Raw genomic sequence first — 16,668 nt, forward strand, 5'->3', positions numbered from 1 at the left:
TTAAATATCTATTTCAGATCACGATACATCTAAGCAGATCATTTTTCAGTTGTTTATACACACACTAAATGGAGTGGAGAAAAGAATGAAGAGAAAAACAAAAAGTTGAGCATATTTCTTGCAAGGATAAAAGGGTCGTCACACTCACTACTCGGGCTCAACTTACACTTCAATACATTCAAACCATTCAAGAGAACTTGCCAAAAATAAAACAAGCCAATCTTTGGAACAAGTACCATGAAAAGATTTGTTTCAATCTATGAAAAGGTCAGAGACAACCTGACCACCTTCCCAATACGATAGGAAATTCAATACACCCTGAAATTGCTTTTCAGCCAAGCTTCAAGATCCAAGTTTCAGCAGTTGAGGCTATTTGTAATATCATGGGTATGATCTGATTGCCATTACAGAGACGTGGTTGCAAGGTGACAAAGGACTGAATATTCAGGAGGTATTTGCCATTGTGTAATGATACGGAGAAAGGAAAAGGAGGTGGGATAGCTTGGTTAATAAGGGATGAGATCAGTGCAGTAATAAGAAATGATACTGGCTCAGAAGATAAAGATGTAGAATCAGTTTGGGTGGAGATAAGAAATAATAAGGGTAGGACGTCACTGGTGGGAGTGGTCTAGCCATACTGTAGGACAGAATATAAATCAAGAAATAATAGAGGCTGGTAATAAAGGTACAGCAATAAACATGGGCAATTTTAATAAGAACATAAGAAATAGAAGCAGGAGTAAGCCATTTGGCCCCTCGAGCCTGTTCTGCCATTCAATAAGATCATGGCCTCAACTCCACATAACCCTTTATTCCCTTATCGCTCAAAAATCTGTCCATCTCCGCCTTAAATATATTCAATGACCCAGCCTCCACAGCTCTCTGGGGCAGAGAATTCAATAGATTTACAACCCTCAGAAGAAATTTCTCCTCATCTCAGTTTTAAATGGGTGGCCCGTTATTGTAAAACTATGTCCCCTAGTTTGAGTTTCCCCCATAAGTGGAAATATCCTCTCTACATACACCTTGTCGAGCCCCCTCGACAATAATCTTCATATTGATTGGACAAATCAAATTGGTAAAGATAGCCTGGAAGAAGAGTTCATAGTGTATGTGGGATGGTTTCTTGGAACAATACGTTGTGGAACCAACCAGGGAGCAAACTATTTTAGATCTGGTACAGGTAGAACGTCCGAAATCCAGAATTCTAAAAACCATAATTGTCCGGTGTAGATTGCAAGAGTCGTCGTCTGGAATCCGGAACTATTTCCCGAAAACCAGACTTTTAAGCTGCACATACCTTTCTTCAAGCATGAATCCAAAATACGCAGCCTTGAGGTTGCCGTCGGATGTAATGCTCGAAAATCTGGAAATTCACGAAAGTCAGCCCAAGGGTTTCCGGATTATCTCCGAAAACCGGAAAGACATGAAAATCGTCCACAAGATTTCCGGATTCGGGCCGTCAGATTTTCGGCTCCGAAATCCAGAAATATACGAAAATCAGCACAAGGGTTTCTGGATTCGGGACGTCAGATTTTTTTCTCCGAAATCCGGAAAAACCCAAAAACCAGAATGGCCTCAGTCCCAAGGTTTCCGGTTTCGTACCGTTATACCTGTAATGTGCAACGAGTCTGGATTAATTAATGATCTCGTAGTGAAGGATCCTCTTGGGAAGAGTGATCATAGCATGATTGAATTTCAAATTCAGTTTGAGGGTGAGAAAGCTCGTTCTCAAACTAGTGTCCTGAACTTAAATAAAGGTGATTACAAAGGTATGAAGGCAGAGCTGGTTAAAGTGGACTGGGAAAATATATTAAAGGATAGAAAAGCAGTGGCAAACATTTAAGGAGATATTTCATAACTCTCACCAAAGATATATTCCAGTGAGAAAGAAATACTAATAGAAGGGTGAACCATCCGTGGCTAACTAAGGAAGTAAAGGATGGTATCAAATTGAAAATAAAAGGCATAAAATGTTGCGAACAACAATGGTAGACCAGAGGATTGGGAAATTTTTTTAAAACCAGCAAAGGACGACTAAACAAATGAGAGAGAAGATAGCTTATGACCAGCAAGAAATATAAAAACAGCCAGTACGAGCTTCTACCAGGTATATAAAAAGGAAGCGAGTAGCTAAAGTAAACATTGGTCCCTTAGAGGATGAGACTGGGGAATTAATAAATGGGAGAGAGAGAAATGGCAGAGACTTTGAACAAATATTTTGTATCGGTCTTGACGGTAGAAGACACTAAAAGTATTCTAATAATTGATAATCAAGGGGCTATTTGGGGGGGGGGGGGGGGGGGGGGGGGAGAGAACTTACAACAATCACGATCACGAGAGGAAAAAGTACTAGGCAAACTAATGGGACTAAAGGTGGACAAGTCCCCTGGACCTGATGGCATGTTTCCTCGGATCTTAAAAGAAGTGGCTGCAGAGATAGTGGATGCACTGGTTGTAATCTACCATAATTCCCTGGATTCTGGAGAAATTCCAGCGGACTGGAAAACCACAAATGTAACACCCCTATATAAGAAAGGAGGGAGACAGAAAGCAAGTAACTAACTATAGACCAGTTAGTCTATTGGGAAAATGCTGGAGTCCATCATTAAGGAAGTAGTAGCAGGACATTTAGAAAATCATAATTCAGTCAAGCAGGTTTTATGAAGAGCAAATTTCCCAGAGTTCTTTGAGGATGTAACAAGCCGGGTGGATAAAGGAGAACCAGTAGATGTCGTGTATTTGGATTTCCAGAAAGCATTTGATAAGGTAACATAAAAGGTTACTGCGCAAGATAAGAGCTCACAGGGTTGGGGTAATATAATTGGCTAACTAACAGAAAGCAGAGAGTCAGGATAAATGGGTCATTTTCAGGTTGGCAAACTGTAACTAGTGGGGTGCCACAGGGACCAGTGTTGGGGCCTCAACTATTTTACAATTTATATTAATGACTTGGATGAAGGGACTGAGTGTAATGTAGCCAAATTTACTGATACAAAGATAGGTGGGATGGCAAGTTGTGAGGAGGAAGCAAAGAAACATAGATAGGTTAAGTGAGTGGGCACAAATTTGACAGATGGAGTATAATGTGGGAAAATGTGAGGTTATCCACTTTGGTAGGAAAAATAAAAAAGCAAATTATTTAAATGGGGAGAGATTATAAAGTACAGAGGGATCTAGGGGTCTTTGTACATGAAACACAAAAAGTTAGCATGCAGGTACAGCAAGTAATTAGGGGCCCAAGTTTCCACACGATAAAAAACAGGCACCCCTCCGAGCTGGGCGCCCGTTTCTCGTGCCTAAAACGGCGCCGGAAAAAAAACACGCGATTCTGGAGCGCCTTGCAGCTCCTTGTCTGTTTGACGCAGCGCCCAGGGGGGCGGAGCCTACACTCGCGCCGATTTTGTAAGTGGGAGGGGGCGGGTACCATTTAAATTAGATTTTTTTCCTGCCGGCAACACTGCGCGTGCGCGTTGGAGCGTTCGCAGTGTGAAGGAAACATTGGCACTCGGCCATTTTTGTAGTTCTTTGTAGTTGTTTAATTTTTGAACATTTTTTAATAAAAGCACATTGCCATCAGCACATCAGCACTGAGGCTTCTTGCAGCAGTGAGAAGGCTGCAGGAAGCCTCAGAAAGTTGAGGCAGCCGTTTCCCTCCTTCCTCCTCCCCCCGTGGGAACGAACGGCTTCCCCCCACCCCCCCCCCCCTCCCCCCGTGGGAACGAACGGCTTCCCCCCACCCCCCCCCCCCCCTCCCCCCGTGGGAACGAATGCCTGCAGCATTCTCCCTGGCTGAAGCACTTTCACACAGGTAGGAAGATGGTTTATTTAATCTTTTCTTTGCTTATAAATGTTTATTCAGGTTGGATTTATTTGTATAATATTTGTAGAAGTATAAATAAGGATTTATTATAGAATTTAATGACTTCCCTTCCACCCCCCCCTTTCCCACCTCGTTCTGGACACCTGATTTGTAACCTGCGCCTGATTTTTTTAATGTGTAGACAAGGTTTTTTCAGTTCTACAAAAATCTTCACTTGCTCCATTCTAAGTTAGTTTGGAGTACGTTTTCACTGTGGAAACTTTCAAATCAGGCGTCAGTGGCCGGACATGGCCCCTTTTGAAGAAAATATTCTGTTCCAAAGTGGAACTGTTCTAACTGACTAGAACTGCAGAAAAAAAAAGTGGAAAATTGCGATTTCTAAGATAGTCCGTTCTCCACCAGTTGCTCCTAAAAATCAGGCGCAAATCATGTGGAAGCTTGGGCCCTAGGAAGGCAAATGGAATGGTTGGCCTTTATTGCAAGGGGGAGGGAGTATAAAAATAGGGAATTCCTGCTACAATTGCACAGGGCGTTTATATGACCACGGCTGGAGTACTGCGCACAGTTTTGGTCTCATTTAAAGAAGGATATATTTGCATTGGAGGCAGTTCAGAGAAGGTTCACGAGATTGATTCCCGAGATCAAGGGGTTGTCATAAGAAAGGTTGAACAGGTTGGGCCTGTACTCATTGATGTGGTGTTTAGAAGAATAATGAGAGGTGTACTTATTAAAACATATACGATTCTGAGGGGGCTTGTCAGGGTAGATGCAGAGAGGATGTTTCCCCTCATGGGGGAATCTAGAACTAGAGGGCATAATTTAATAAGGGGTCGTCCATTTAAAACATAAATGAGGAGGAATTTCTTCTCTCAGAGGGTCGTGAATCTTTGGAATTCTCTACCTCAGAGCTGTGGAGGCTGGGTGATTGAATGTATTTAAAGTGGAGATACAGATTTTTTGAAAGATAAAAAGTCAAGGCCAGGATCAGATCAGCCATGATCTTACTGAATGGTGGAGCAGGCTTGAGGGGCCAAATTGCCTACTCCTGCTCCTATTTCTTATATGTTCTTATTTCCCACTGTTGTTTAGCCAATGGATTGTGGACAGGGCAAGCATGATACAAGCATACATCTTATAATAGTGTTTATTTCAGTAAATGTGCTACATGTAGATCTTAGCAGTTATGATCTCTAGGATAAAGAAGATGAACAGTTGACCCCAATTGCACCAAACTAACGCCGCCCCCTTCCTCCATCCCACCCCTTCATTCCTCTACAGAAGGAATCTTAACCCATGTTTAGGGCAAATGATCTTGACATAAATTTCCATACTTGTGTCTCTACTGTAAAAGCATAGCAATATTGCATTAAAACGTTCCGGAGGCAAATGAACATCCTGGTTTGAGTGATACAAAATCTTTACCTATTCATTATACATTCTCACCTGCACAATGCAGTATTTCAATATTCTACCAGAGATATAGGTCACATTTTTGTCACACAAGCTGCCAACTACTCTAAACTTATCGGCTTTCAGGAATGAATATTAAGTTCACATTAACTCGAATCTCACAGCACCTACATAAAGAAGCCACAGAAATGTAAATGGTTCACATAACGGGTTTAGTTTAGAAGTCGGATTGAATTGACACAAAAAAACCCAGCAGGCTTTACATGAAAACAAACTGCATTTATCCACACAGTAACCTACAGCATGCCACTAAGGCTTCATTTATTATGAAGTGTTAAAAGGCATCTTCTAAATAATTTGAAGCACACTAGAGAAAATTGACAAGTACCCCAAACCTCCATAGTGATATAAAGCTTGTGCTTGCATGAATATCGGACACTAACCTCTATATCTGTTGGCACAGTGGTCAGATTACAAAGAACACAGATTTTACTGCAAGAAAACAAAGACAGACATGAGTATACATTGCTACACGGGGAACCGTGTGTCACTATCACTGCAGATACACAGAAACCATTCCGAACGGTAAAGGAGCAAATTAAATTGCACAATTGTAAACCGTAGACATTCACATGAAAATTTAAATAAGAGGTAGTCCAAAATTATTTCAACCGTTTTGCTAGTTTTTTTTGTACGAATTTAAAATTTGCAAATAATTTTCTGGACAACCTGCTCCTGCACTTTGAAATGAGGCACAAAAAGGATCATTTCAGAATGCACTGTGAAAGAGTTAATGCAACAGAATGCTCGTCAATGCAACAGACCAGAACTACACAATATTTTCTCATGTATTAATCAACAACAGACCTGTATCTGTGCCAAAGTTCTCATAACACGACAACTGTGGCACCTAGCTCTAATTACAGCACACACCAAGTTATAGAATCATAGAAATTTACAGCACAGCAGGCCATTTCAGCCACGCCAGCCGACCAAGAGCTATCCAGCCTAATCCCACTTTCCAGCTCTTGGTCCGTAGCCCTGTAGGTTACGGCACTTTAAGTGCACATCCAGGTACTTTTTAAAATATGCTGAGGCTTTCTGTCTTTACCACCCTTTCAGGCAGCGAGTTCCAGACCCCCACAAACCCTCTGGGTGAAGAAATTTCCCCTCATATCCCCTCTATACCTCCCCCCCAATTACTTTAAATCTATGCCTCCTAATTGTTGACCCCTCCGCTAAGAGAAACAGGTTCTTCCTATCCCCTCATAATTGTATACACCTCAATCAGGTCTCCCCTCAGCCTCCTCTGTACCAAAGAAAAGAGACCCAGCATCTCCAATCTTTCCTCAGCCAAAATTCTCCAGTCCAGGCAACATTCTTGTAAATCTCCTCTGAACCCTTTACAGTGCAATCACATCTTTCCTGTAATGTGGTGACCAGAACTGCACGTAGTGCTCCAGCTGCGGCCTAACCAGTGTTTTATACGGTTCAAGCACAACGTCCTTGCTCTTGTATTCCATGCTTCAACGAATAAAGGCAAGAATTCCACATGCCTTCTTAAACACCTTAACCACCTGGCCTGCTACCTTCAGAGATCTGTGGACCCGCACTCCAAGGTCCCTTTGTTCCTCTACTCTTTTCAGTGTTGTATCATTTAATGTGTATTCACTTGCCTTGTTAGACCTCCCCAAATGCATTACCTCACACTTATCCGGATTGAATTCCATTTGCCACTGTTCTGTCCACCTGACCTGTACATTGCTATCTTCCTGCAGTCCGCAGCTGCTTTCATTTTCAACCACGCGGCCTATTTTAGTGCCATCTGCAAACTTCTTAATCATACCGCCAACATTCAAGTCCAAGTCATTGATATATACCACTAAAAGAAAGGGACCCAGCACTGAGCCCCACTGGATAAAGCCTTCCAGTCACAAAAACACCCATCAACCATTACCCTTTGCTTCATGTCTCAGTCAATTTTGGATCCAACTTGTCACTTTGCCCTGGATCCCATGTGCTGTTACTTTCGTGACCAGTCTACCTTATCAAAAGCTTTGCCAAAATCCATATATATTACATCATACATACTGCCCTCATCGACCCGCCTGGTTACCTCCTCGAAAAATTCAAAAGATTACAACAGGTCACTCAGTTGTGTCGGACGACGACAGTTTTAGACATGCTACACTCATGGGGCTGCAATTATATTCCCCTCAATAGTAAAATTGGACAAGGGAAGGACGGGATACAGATCATAGTCTGGCTTGGGAGCGAAACTGAAGCCAATATTTACTTTCAATGGAAGATCAATTGCCCCTTTGTCAGAGCCTCAAAAACCAAATCAGGCCTTTTAGTGCACAATAAAAATGCTGAGCTCCTACATCAGGCCACTGACTTTCTATCATGGCCTTTAGCTTTGCATGGTTTAGAGGATTTGAGCTTTGATAAACAAGTCATACAATTGTGACTGTCACCTACACTCTGCAACAGCAAAGTTCATGAAACACCCTTCTCACTTACTGGACTATCTGAGCCACAATCAGATCCAGGTAGCAGCTGTTGAATTTGACCAGATTGACTAGTGCCTCCAGAAACTCTGCAGTGAGACCAATTTCCAACCACTTGAGGACAAAAGAGGCTATATTAAAAAAAAACATACGCACATACACGCAAGATTATTAGTTTGCACCAATAAAGCAACAGTCTCATTTTTAGATAACTGAAAATTAGTTACTAAATAATAATAAATCTGCTCATTGGTATCCAAGTGTTAAACAGCCACTATTTCGCCTGTTTAAAGCTGGAAACTCAATTTGATGCCATTAAGATATGGCACAACATTTCAGGGCCCAGAGACAATGTAGCTCATAGCTGAAGGATACAGTTTTATGCCCTGCGCTCTCCATGGGGATTTTATAATCTCAGCCTTGATTTGAGGGCAGGAACACATCCACAAAAAAATTGCCCTACATTGCTCTTGGCTTCATTCCTAGTAGCCGGTGTCAGACCCTGAACAAAGGTCTGGCAGCAGGTCACATGCACTCTTGGCTTGAGAGGCTACGTGGTATCATCAATATTCATTTTACATCACTGTCAACCAATGAGATGGGACTTCAGCAGCCTATTTTACAGCAGAGTCTCTACCAACTATAGTAAACAGAAGTATAAAGTATAAACTATAACACCAAAACTACAGTAAAGTCTCCCGATAAAAGCAGGGTTATTTCTCCAGCAAAATGCAGAGTGGAGGATAGATACGTAATACAAATTATGTTCATAAAATCAATCCCAGTCACTTGCAGCAGTGTTGTTTCTGGGCGTGATTAGCAAGGGAAATTACACATTCAGTTCCATGCTGGACAGGAATGATGCCTTCACTGTATGCACCTTATAATAATTGCAATTACATACTATTCAGCGTCTATAAATCTACCCCCTAGCTGTCGGGAGAAAAAATAATTTTAGTATTTGTCACCTCAAAACATTTAAAGTGCTATGCAAATTTTTTTTTTAATATAGAGAGCAATGAAGAAATGTCCTCCTCTGCTGTAAAACAATATTAAAGGATGATTCACTTAAATGTGTGGCACCAGACATATTTGATAACAAATGATACTGCATTTTGTGGGGGAATAAAACACATTTTTCTCCAAGTCTTAATTATTTTATCATTAATGTGGGCGGCAAAACCCAATAGTTCGGAGGTCTATTCTATGCTGATCTGATTAATACCATTTGCATTATGAATTCAAATCAAGATCTACAGCAATTGAGTTTGCGCCTCAAGATATATTTCAGCATCACCCTAACCATTCAAAAGAGCTTCCTAAATGTGCCACACACGTACACAGGTCTTCTTCCAAATAGGTGATGTCTTTTCCATTTTCTGTTAGTGCTTTGAACACCTCGAGTCTCTCAAGTAGGTCAACGTTCACTGGGTAATCCTTGATGACGTGAAAGAAGTGTGCTCGGATCGGCCCCAGCCTTTCCCCCTAGTTAAACAAGTCCAATGCATCAGTTTGTTAAATACAGGAGGGGCAATAAAGTCACAACACAACAATTTGCATTTATATAACACCTTCAATGTAGTAAAACATCACAACATCCTTAAACCAGGAAACAACTGGCTTTAATCATTCCAGGCTGCTGGAATACTCAATGGATTTTCCTTTCCAAGATATCCCAGTGATGAGGGGAGTTTCATCATATTTTGGACCAAAAGGAAGTTTCCACATTTTTATAACTATATTTGAGTAGCTTGCCCACTGTAAATTTTGCTTACTGTAAAAGGTCAGTCTGACTGAATAAAACAAAAAACAGCAGCCGACAGCTCACAGGGACAAAATGTGTATCTTACAAAACGGAGATGTGCGTGCACAAAACAGACTAAAATACTGCAGCCATTGGAAATCAGAAATAGCAGAAAATACTGGATATACACAGCAAGTCAATCAGTATCCAAAAAGGAAAAGATAAAATGAAGCTTTTAGATGCAAACTGTTCATGAGAACTGAGGGAGTTTTGACCAAGAGCCTATACCTGAAATGTAACAACTTGTATTTATATAGCGCCTTTAATATAGTAAAATGCCCCAAGGCACTTTAAAGGAGGTTAACAAAATGACACCAAGCGACATGAGATATTCGGGCAGACAAGGATATGTTTTAACGAGTGCCTTAGAGAAGAAAGGGAAATGGGCGAAGAGGCTTAGGTAGGAAATTCCAAACCTTTGAATCTAGGCAGCTGAAGACATAGCCGCCAATCGTGGAGCGATTAAAAATCAGGGATACGCATGAGGCCAGAATTGGAAGAACGCAGTGATCTGAGGGTTGTAGGAGGTTTCAGAGATAGGGAGGGGTGAGGCCATGAAGCGATTTCAAAACAAGGTTGAGAATTTTAAAATTGAGGTGTTGCTGGACCGGGGGCCAATGTAAGTCAGTGAGCACAGGGGTAATGGCTGAATAGGACTTGGTGCAAGTTAGGGCAGCAGAGATTTGGATGAGCTCATGGTTGTCTCAGATGGAAGATAGGAGGTTGGCCAGGAGAGCACTGGAACAGTCAAGTCTAGAGGTAGCAAAGGCATGAATGAGGGTTTCAGCAGTAGAGGACCCAAGGCGGAGGCAGGGTTGGGCAATGTTAAGAGTTATCAAATGCTGAATCCGAGCAGTATTTAATCCCGTAATATTGATGTTTTCAACAAAGGGAATTCACAGGACTGATATTGTAATAAAAGTGTCAGCGAAATGAGTTATTCCAAGACCATCCCAGATCTAGACTGGACCCACAAGAACAATTGCTCACCTGTCCCTGAATAATAGCCTTCATTAATTGCAGTACTGCATGCCTGGCCTCAGAGGGCTGATCATCAGACATCAGGTCATCCACAGCCTGCCACACAGCCTCCACTGCATGCTACAATCACACAAAGAACAAAAGGAGGCTATTCACACGTTAAACAAGACAGAAACTATCATTCCAATGCTGCAAGGAAACAATCAGTAGAAATCTCAAAACTGAAGACAGTGTCACAGGAAAAAAAGACAATTCGAATCATGGAATGATACAGCACAGGAGGCCGCCATTCAGCCCATTGCACCTGCTCGTTGAAAGAGCTATCCAATTAATCCCACTCCCACTGCTCTTTCCACATAGCCCTGCAATTTTTTTTTCCTTGTCAAGTATATATCCAATTCCCTTCTGAATGTTACTATTGAATCTGGTTCCACCACCTTTTGAGACAGTGGAGTCCAGATCACAAATCACTGCATAAATAAAAAAATGTTTTGCCTCATCATGGAGTGTAAAAGCAGAGAAGTCCTGCTACAACTGTACAGGGTATTGGTGAGGCCACACCTGGAGTACTGCATACAGTTTTGGTCTCCGTATTTAAAAGGAAGGATATACTTGCATTGGAGGCTGTTCAGAGAAAGTTCACTAGGTTGATTCCAGAGATGAGGGGGTTGACTTACGAAGATAGGTTGAGTAGGTTGGGCCTACTCATTGGAGTTCAGATGAATGAGAGGTGATCTTATTGAAACTTATAAGATAATGAGGGGGCTCAACAAGGTGGATGAAGAGAGTGTGTTTCCACATAGGGGACATAGTCTTAGAATAAGGGACCGCCCATTTAAAACTGAAATGAAGAAAATTGTCTTCTCTCAGAGGATTGTAAATCTATGGAATTCTCTGCCCCAGAGAGCTGTGGAGGCTGGGTCATTGAATATATTTAAGGCAGAGATAGACAGATTTTTGAGCAATAAGGAAGTAAAGGGTTATGGGGAGCATGCAGGGAAGTGGAGCTGAGTCCATGATCAGATCAGCCATGATCTTACTGAATGGCAGAGCAGGCCTGCTCCTATTTCTTATGTTCTAGAACACAGTTATTTCATTAACTGTTTGATCAAATAATGAAATTTAACTGTGGGGTTTGCCTCTGCAGCTGTCCAAATTGTACTGTTGTGGGATTGTTAAAAAATGCAATCGCTACAAGTGGATGAACACATCATCCAAAATCGGGGCTACCGTGCAAGTGTTAAGAGTTCCTTACCTCTTCAAACTTCCTTGTCCTGGCTAGTTCACAGACATGCCCAATGGTTTTTATTCTGTTGTAAAGCCCACACTCTGCATTCAGATCCTGATACAAACAGAAAACCCAAAAAATGTACCGTCAATGATAGTATTGTAGAGAGAGCAGACAAAATGGCTTTGCAGACAAAAACAGGGTTTATCTCCAGTTAAGATTTGGATACAATACCTTTAGTATTTCAACTGTGATTATGAATTCGGTTGGCTTGGATTCCGCTTGCTTGGTGTTATTGCGGGGGCCAATGCCCAGAAGGCTTTTAAATCGCTCGCGGAAGGACGAATCTTTGTTCGGAGGCTTGGACATGGTCACGGAGGTCCGTCTTTCCTAAACTGAGGAAAATAGTGTTCATTAGGTCATGAATCAGTTCTTCATACCAGCGATTGAACATGTTCAACCATCACCAAAGCGTTAAGTGTTACCACATTCACAAGCAAAACTTTGCAGTATTCTGTAAAAAATAAAATAGATCCCCTGATCGCACGGAGCTAGACACACAAGGTAGGTCCCCATGTTCAATGTGCAGAGCCTACGGACTTTAGGCTACAATTGACCTCTTACACATTTGGGTTGGAGTGCGCAATTCACCGAAGTTCCAAACCTGGTTGCTACTCAATCAGTCATAGCAACAGGGGGAGGCCATTCAGCCCTTCAAGCTTGTGCTACCATTCAATTAGATCATGGCTTATCTTAGCTCTATTGTGTGTAGGGATATAGACTTTGGATGAAAAAGGGATTTGGCTTGGGCTGTGATACCCAATGGTCAAATTGCCTGTTAGCATTCGCTTTATACACACAGATGAACTTGGCCAGGCTACTGAATAGCAGGCAATGCTTCTCGATCCATATCTCGGCAGGAGGGAGAGGAGGGGAGCAAATTGGAAGAGAAATAAATTAAAACATTTGAGTGTTGGATGAGCGCAATTTCTTCCAGTTAAACACCGACAAGTTCAAAGCCATCGACTTTGGCTCCCACCACAAAATCCATATTCTTGCCACTCGCTTCATCTCCTTCCATAGCCACAGCTCAGGTGGAACCAGGCTGTTTGCAACCACAGCATCCTATCCGAGATCACTCTGAGGTTATAAACCCATATCCTCTCCATACAAACATCACTTACTTCCATCTCCGTAACATTACCCCTGCCTCAGCTGCTCAAACTCACCTCCAGCCTCAACTTTTCCAATGACCTCCTGTCCTCTGCCTTCAAACTTTAGCGCATCCAAAACTTTGCTGCCCATATCCCATCTCACAGAGTCCTAAATATTAACTTAAAAAGGACTCTCCAGAACCTCCAAATCTGTAATTACATTGATCATTCAGCCCAATCGTTTATGTTCCACACAAGCCTCCACCCACATCAACATATCCATCTATTCCTTTCTTCCTTGTGCTCATCTAACTTCACCTTAAATGCATCTATGCTATTTGCCCCTGCTTCTCCTTGTTGTAGTTTCACATTCTCACCACTCTTTATCCACTCGCAGTATTACTTAAAAGGAATATTTTGACAACCCATGTTAACTCAGTAAATTGAGTTATTTTAACTTGGGTTTTTATTTTTGCAGATTTCAAGTCTGTCACTTTGGCATAAAAATAAAGCCTATTCAATCACATGTTTACTACAAAGTAGTACAAAAATCTCTAGCAACAAATTTAAAATCAGGCACATCTGACCTTAAGTTACTCTCCAAAAAAAATAAGACTACAAATTTTCTAAATGTACAAGTTTTTGGGTTACTTTTTTTCAGGAAACTGAAGCAACTTCATTTAATGCTCAAAGCACTAACCAGCATTTGTTGCATCAATTTCCAATGTTTTTATTAGAAATCAGAAAGCTACAATCCTACTTTCTTGGTTCATTATAGAGTTGCTTCATTCCTAGTTGGCCTAGCTGCAGATTGCTCACATCACATTGTGTAATGAGAGAGGACTAATTAGCAATCTCATTGTGCGAGGCCCCTTGGGGAAGTGACCATAATATGGTGGAATTCTGCATTAGGATGGAGAATGAAACAGTTAATTCAGAGACCATGGTCCAGAACTTAAAGAAGGGTAACTTTGAAGGTATGAGGCGTGAATTGGCTAGGATAGATTGGCGAATGATACTTAAGGGGTTGACTGTGGATGGGCAATGGCAGACATTTAGAGACCGCATGGATGAATTACAACAATTGTACATTCCTGTCTGGCGTAAAAATAAAAAAGGGAAGGTGGCTCAACCGTGGCTATCTAGGGAAATCAAGGATAGTATTAAAGCCAAGGAAGTGGCACACAAATTGGCCAGAAATAGCAGCGAACCTGGGGACTGGGAGAAATTTAGAACTCAGCAGAGGAGGACAAAGGGTTTGATTAGGGCAGGGAAAATGGAGTACGAGAAGAAGCTTGCAGGGAACATTAAGGCGGATTGCAAAAGTTTCTATAGGCATGTAAAGAGAAAAAAGTTAGTAAAGACAAACGTAGGTCCCCTGCAGTCAGAATCAGGGGAAGTCATAACGGGGAACAAAGAAATGGCAGACCAATTGAACAAGTACTTTGGTTCAGTATTCACTAAGGAGGACACAAACAACCTTCCGGATATAAAAGGGGTCAGAGGGTCTAGTAAGGAGGAGGAACTGAGGGAAATCTTTATTAGTCGGGAAATTGTGTTGGGGAAATTGATGGGATTGAAGTCCGATAAATCCCCAGGGCCTGATGGACTGCATCCCAGAGTACTCAAGGAGGTGGCCTTGGAAATAGCGGATGCATTGACAGTCATTTTCCAACATTCCATTGACTCTGGATCAGTTCCTATCGAGTGGAGGGTAGCCAATGTAACCCCACTTTTTAAAAAAGGAGAGAGAAAACAGGGAATTATAGAACAGTCAGCCTGACCTCAGTAGTGGGTAAAGTGATGGAATCAATTATTAAGGATGTCATAGCAGCGCATTTGGAAAATGGTGACATGATAGGTCCAAGTCAGCATGGATTTGTAAAAGGGAAATCATACTTGACAAATCTTCTGGAATTTTTTGAGGATGTTTCCAGTAAAGTGGACAAAGGAGAACCAGTTGATGTGGTATATTTGGACTTTCAGAAGGCTTTCGACAAGGTCCCACACAAGAGATTAATGTGCAAAGTTAAAGCACATGGGATTGGGGGTAGTGTGCTGACGTGGATTGAGAACTGGTTGTCAGACAGGAAGCAAAGAGTAGGTGTAAATGGGTACTTTTCAGAATGGCAGGCAGTGACTAGTGGGGTACCGCAAGGTTCTGTGCTGGGGCCCCAGCTGTTTACATTGTACATTAATGATTTAGACGAGGGGATTAAATGTAGTATCTCCAAATTTGCGGATGACACTAAGTTGGGTGGCAGTGTGAGCTGCGAGGAGAATGCTACGAGGCTGCAGTGACTTGGATAGGTTAGGTGAGTGGGCAAATGCATGGCAGATGAAGTATAATGTGGATAAATGTGAGGTTATCCACTTTGGTGGTAAAAACAGAGAGACAGACTATTATCTGAATGGTGACAGATTAGGAAAAGGGAAGGTGCAACGAGACCTGGGTGTCATGGTACATCAGTCATTGAAGGTTGGCATGCAGGTACAGCAGGCGGTTAAGAAAGCAAATGGCATGTTGGCCTTCATAGCGAGGGGATTTGAGTAGAGGGGCAGGGAGGTGTTGCTACAGTTGTACAGGGCCTTGGTGAGGCCACACCTGGAGTATTGTGTACAGTTTTGGTCTCCTAACTTGAGGAAGGACATTCTTGCTATTGAGGGAGTGCAGCGAAGATTCACCAGACTGATTCCCGGGATGGTGGGACTGACCTATCAAGAAAGACTGGATCAACTGGGCTTGTATTCACTGGAGTTCAGAAGAATGAGAGGGGACCTCATAGAAACGTTTAAAATTCTAATGGTTTAGACAGGTTAGATGCAGGAAGAATGTTCCCAATGTTGGGGAAGTCCAGAACCAGGGGTCACAGTCTAAGGATAAGGGGTAAGCCATTTAGGACCGAGATGAGGAGAAACTTCTTCACCCAGAGAGTGGTGAACCTGTGGAATTCTCTACCACAGAAAGTAGTTGAGGCCAATTCACTAAATATATTCAAAAGGGAGTTAGATGAAGTCCTTACTACTCGGGGGATCAAGGGGTATGGCGAGAAAGCAGGAAGGGGGTACTGAAGTTTCATGTTCAGCCATGAACTCATTGAATGGCGGTGCAGGCTAGAAGGGCTGAATGGCATGCTCCTGCACCTAGTTTCTATGTTTCTATCACAACCCCTCTGCAATCAGAGGTAGCAGACTGTCATCATCATCATAGACAGTCCCTCGAAACGAGGATGACTTGCTTCCATGCCAAAAAAGGATGAGTTCACAGGTGTTTCAATGAAGGGCCTAATATTCCAGATCCCAAACTACATCCTGAAGGGTGGAAGATGCCTGTGCGGGATTTTTTTTTAAAAACATGTGGTGGCCGTTGAACACCAGCCACATACGGGTTCGACAGAGCTGGGTCTTGGTCCAGTGGCAAGGGTTAACTGGAGACCTAATCTACTGCATGGACCTCATCATCATAGGCAGTCCCTCGAAATCGAGGAAGACTTGCTTCCACTCCAAAAATGAGTTCGTAATCTATGAGGGTCCTGACGTTCCAGGTCCCGAACTTCATATTGAAGGGTGGAAGATGCCTGTGCGCGAGTTGCACACCGGCTACCACACGGGTTTAGCTGAGCAAGGTCTTCTCGTGCGCGCACATATCACAGTGTGGGCTGGCCCGTGCTGCCCCTGGGCCTTGAACTCACGCCGCTCCTTCGCCCCGATCTCGCAGCCCCTGCCCACTGTACATAGCAGACTGTAGCCTATTAGCA

General features: G+C 42.4%; 1 protein-coding gene across 9 annotated transcripts in view; it reads right to left on the reverse strand.

Moving 5' to 3' along the window:
• Positions 1-16,668, reverse strand: part of tsc2 (TSC complex subunit 2) — a 96,076-nt gene that overhangs the window by 62,632 nt on the left and 16,776 nt on the right. For 7 of the 9 annotated variants that reach the window (XM_070901131.1, XM_070901137.1, XM_070901136.1 and 4 more), the window contains exons 2-7: positions 11,991-12,151; positions 11,784-11,870; positions 10,538-10,648; positions 9,084-9,228; positions 7,757-7,874; positions 5,677-5,725 (exon numbers count right to left, since the gene is read on the reverse strand). In XM_070901131.1, the coding sequence (XP_070757232.1) occupies positions 5,677-5,725; positions 7,757-7,874; positions 9,084-9,228; positions 10,538-10,648; positions 11,784-11,870; positions 11,991-12,125 (645 nt within the window). In that variant the 5' untranslated portion in view covers positions 12,126-12,151. The remainder of the gene's footprint in view (positions 1-5,676; positions 5,726-7,756; positions 7,875-9,083; positions 9,229-10,537; positions 10,649-11,783; positions 11,871-11,990; positions 12,152-16,668) is intronic. The other 2 variants (XM_070901132.1, XM_070901130.1) reach the window with 1 other exon arrangement.

The sequence above is a fragment of the Pristiophorus japonicus genome, chromosome 15 (assembly GCF_044704955.1).
Source record: "Pristiophorus japonicus isolate sPriJap1 chromosome 15, sPriJap1.hap1, whole genome shotgun sequence".
Lineage (NCBI taxonomy): Eukaryota > Metazoa > Chordata > Chondrichthyes > Pristiophoridae > Pristiophorus > Pristiophorus japonicus.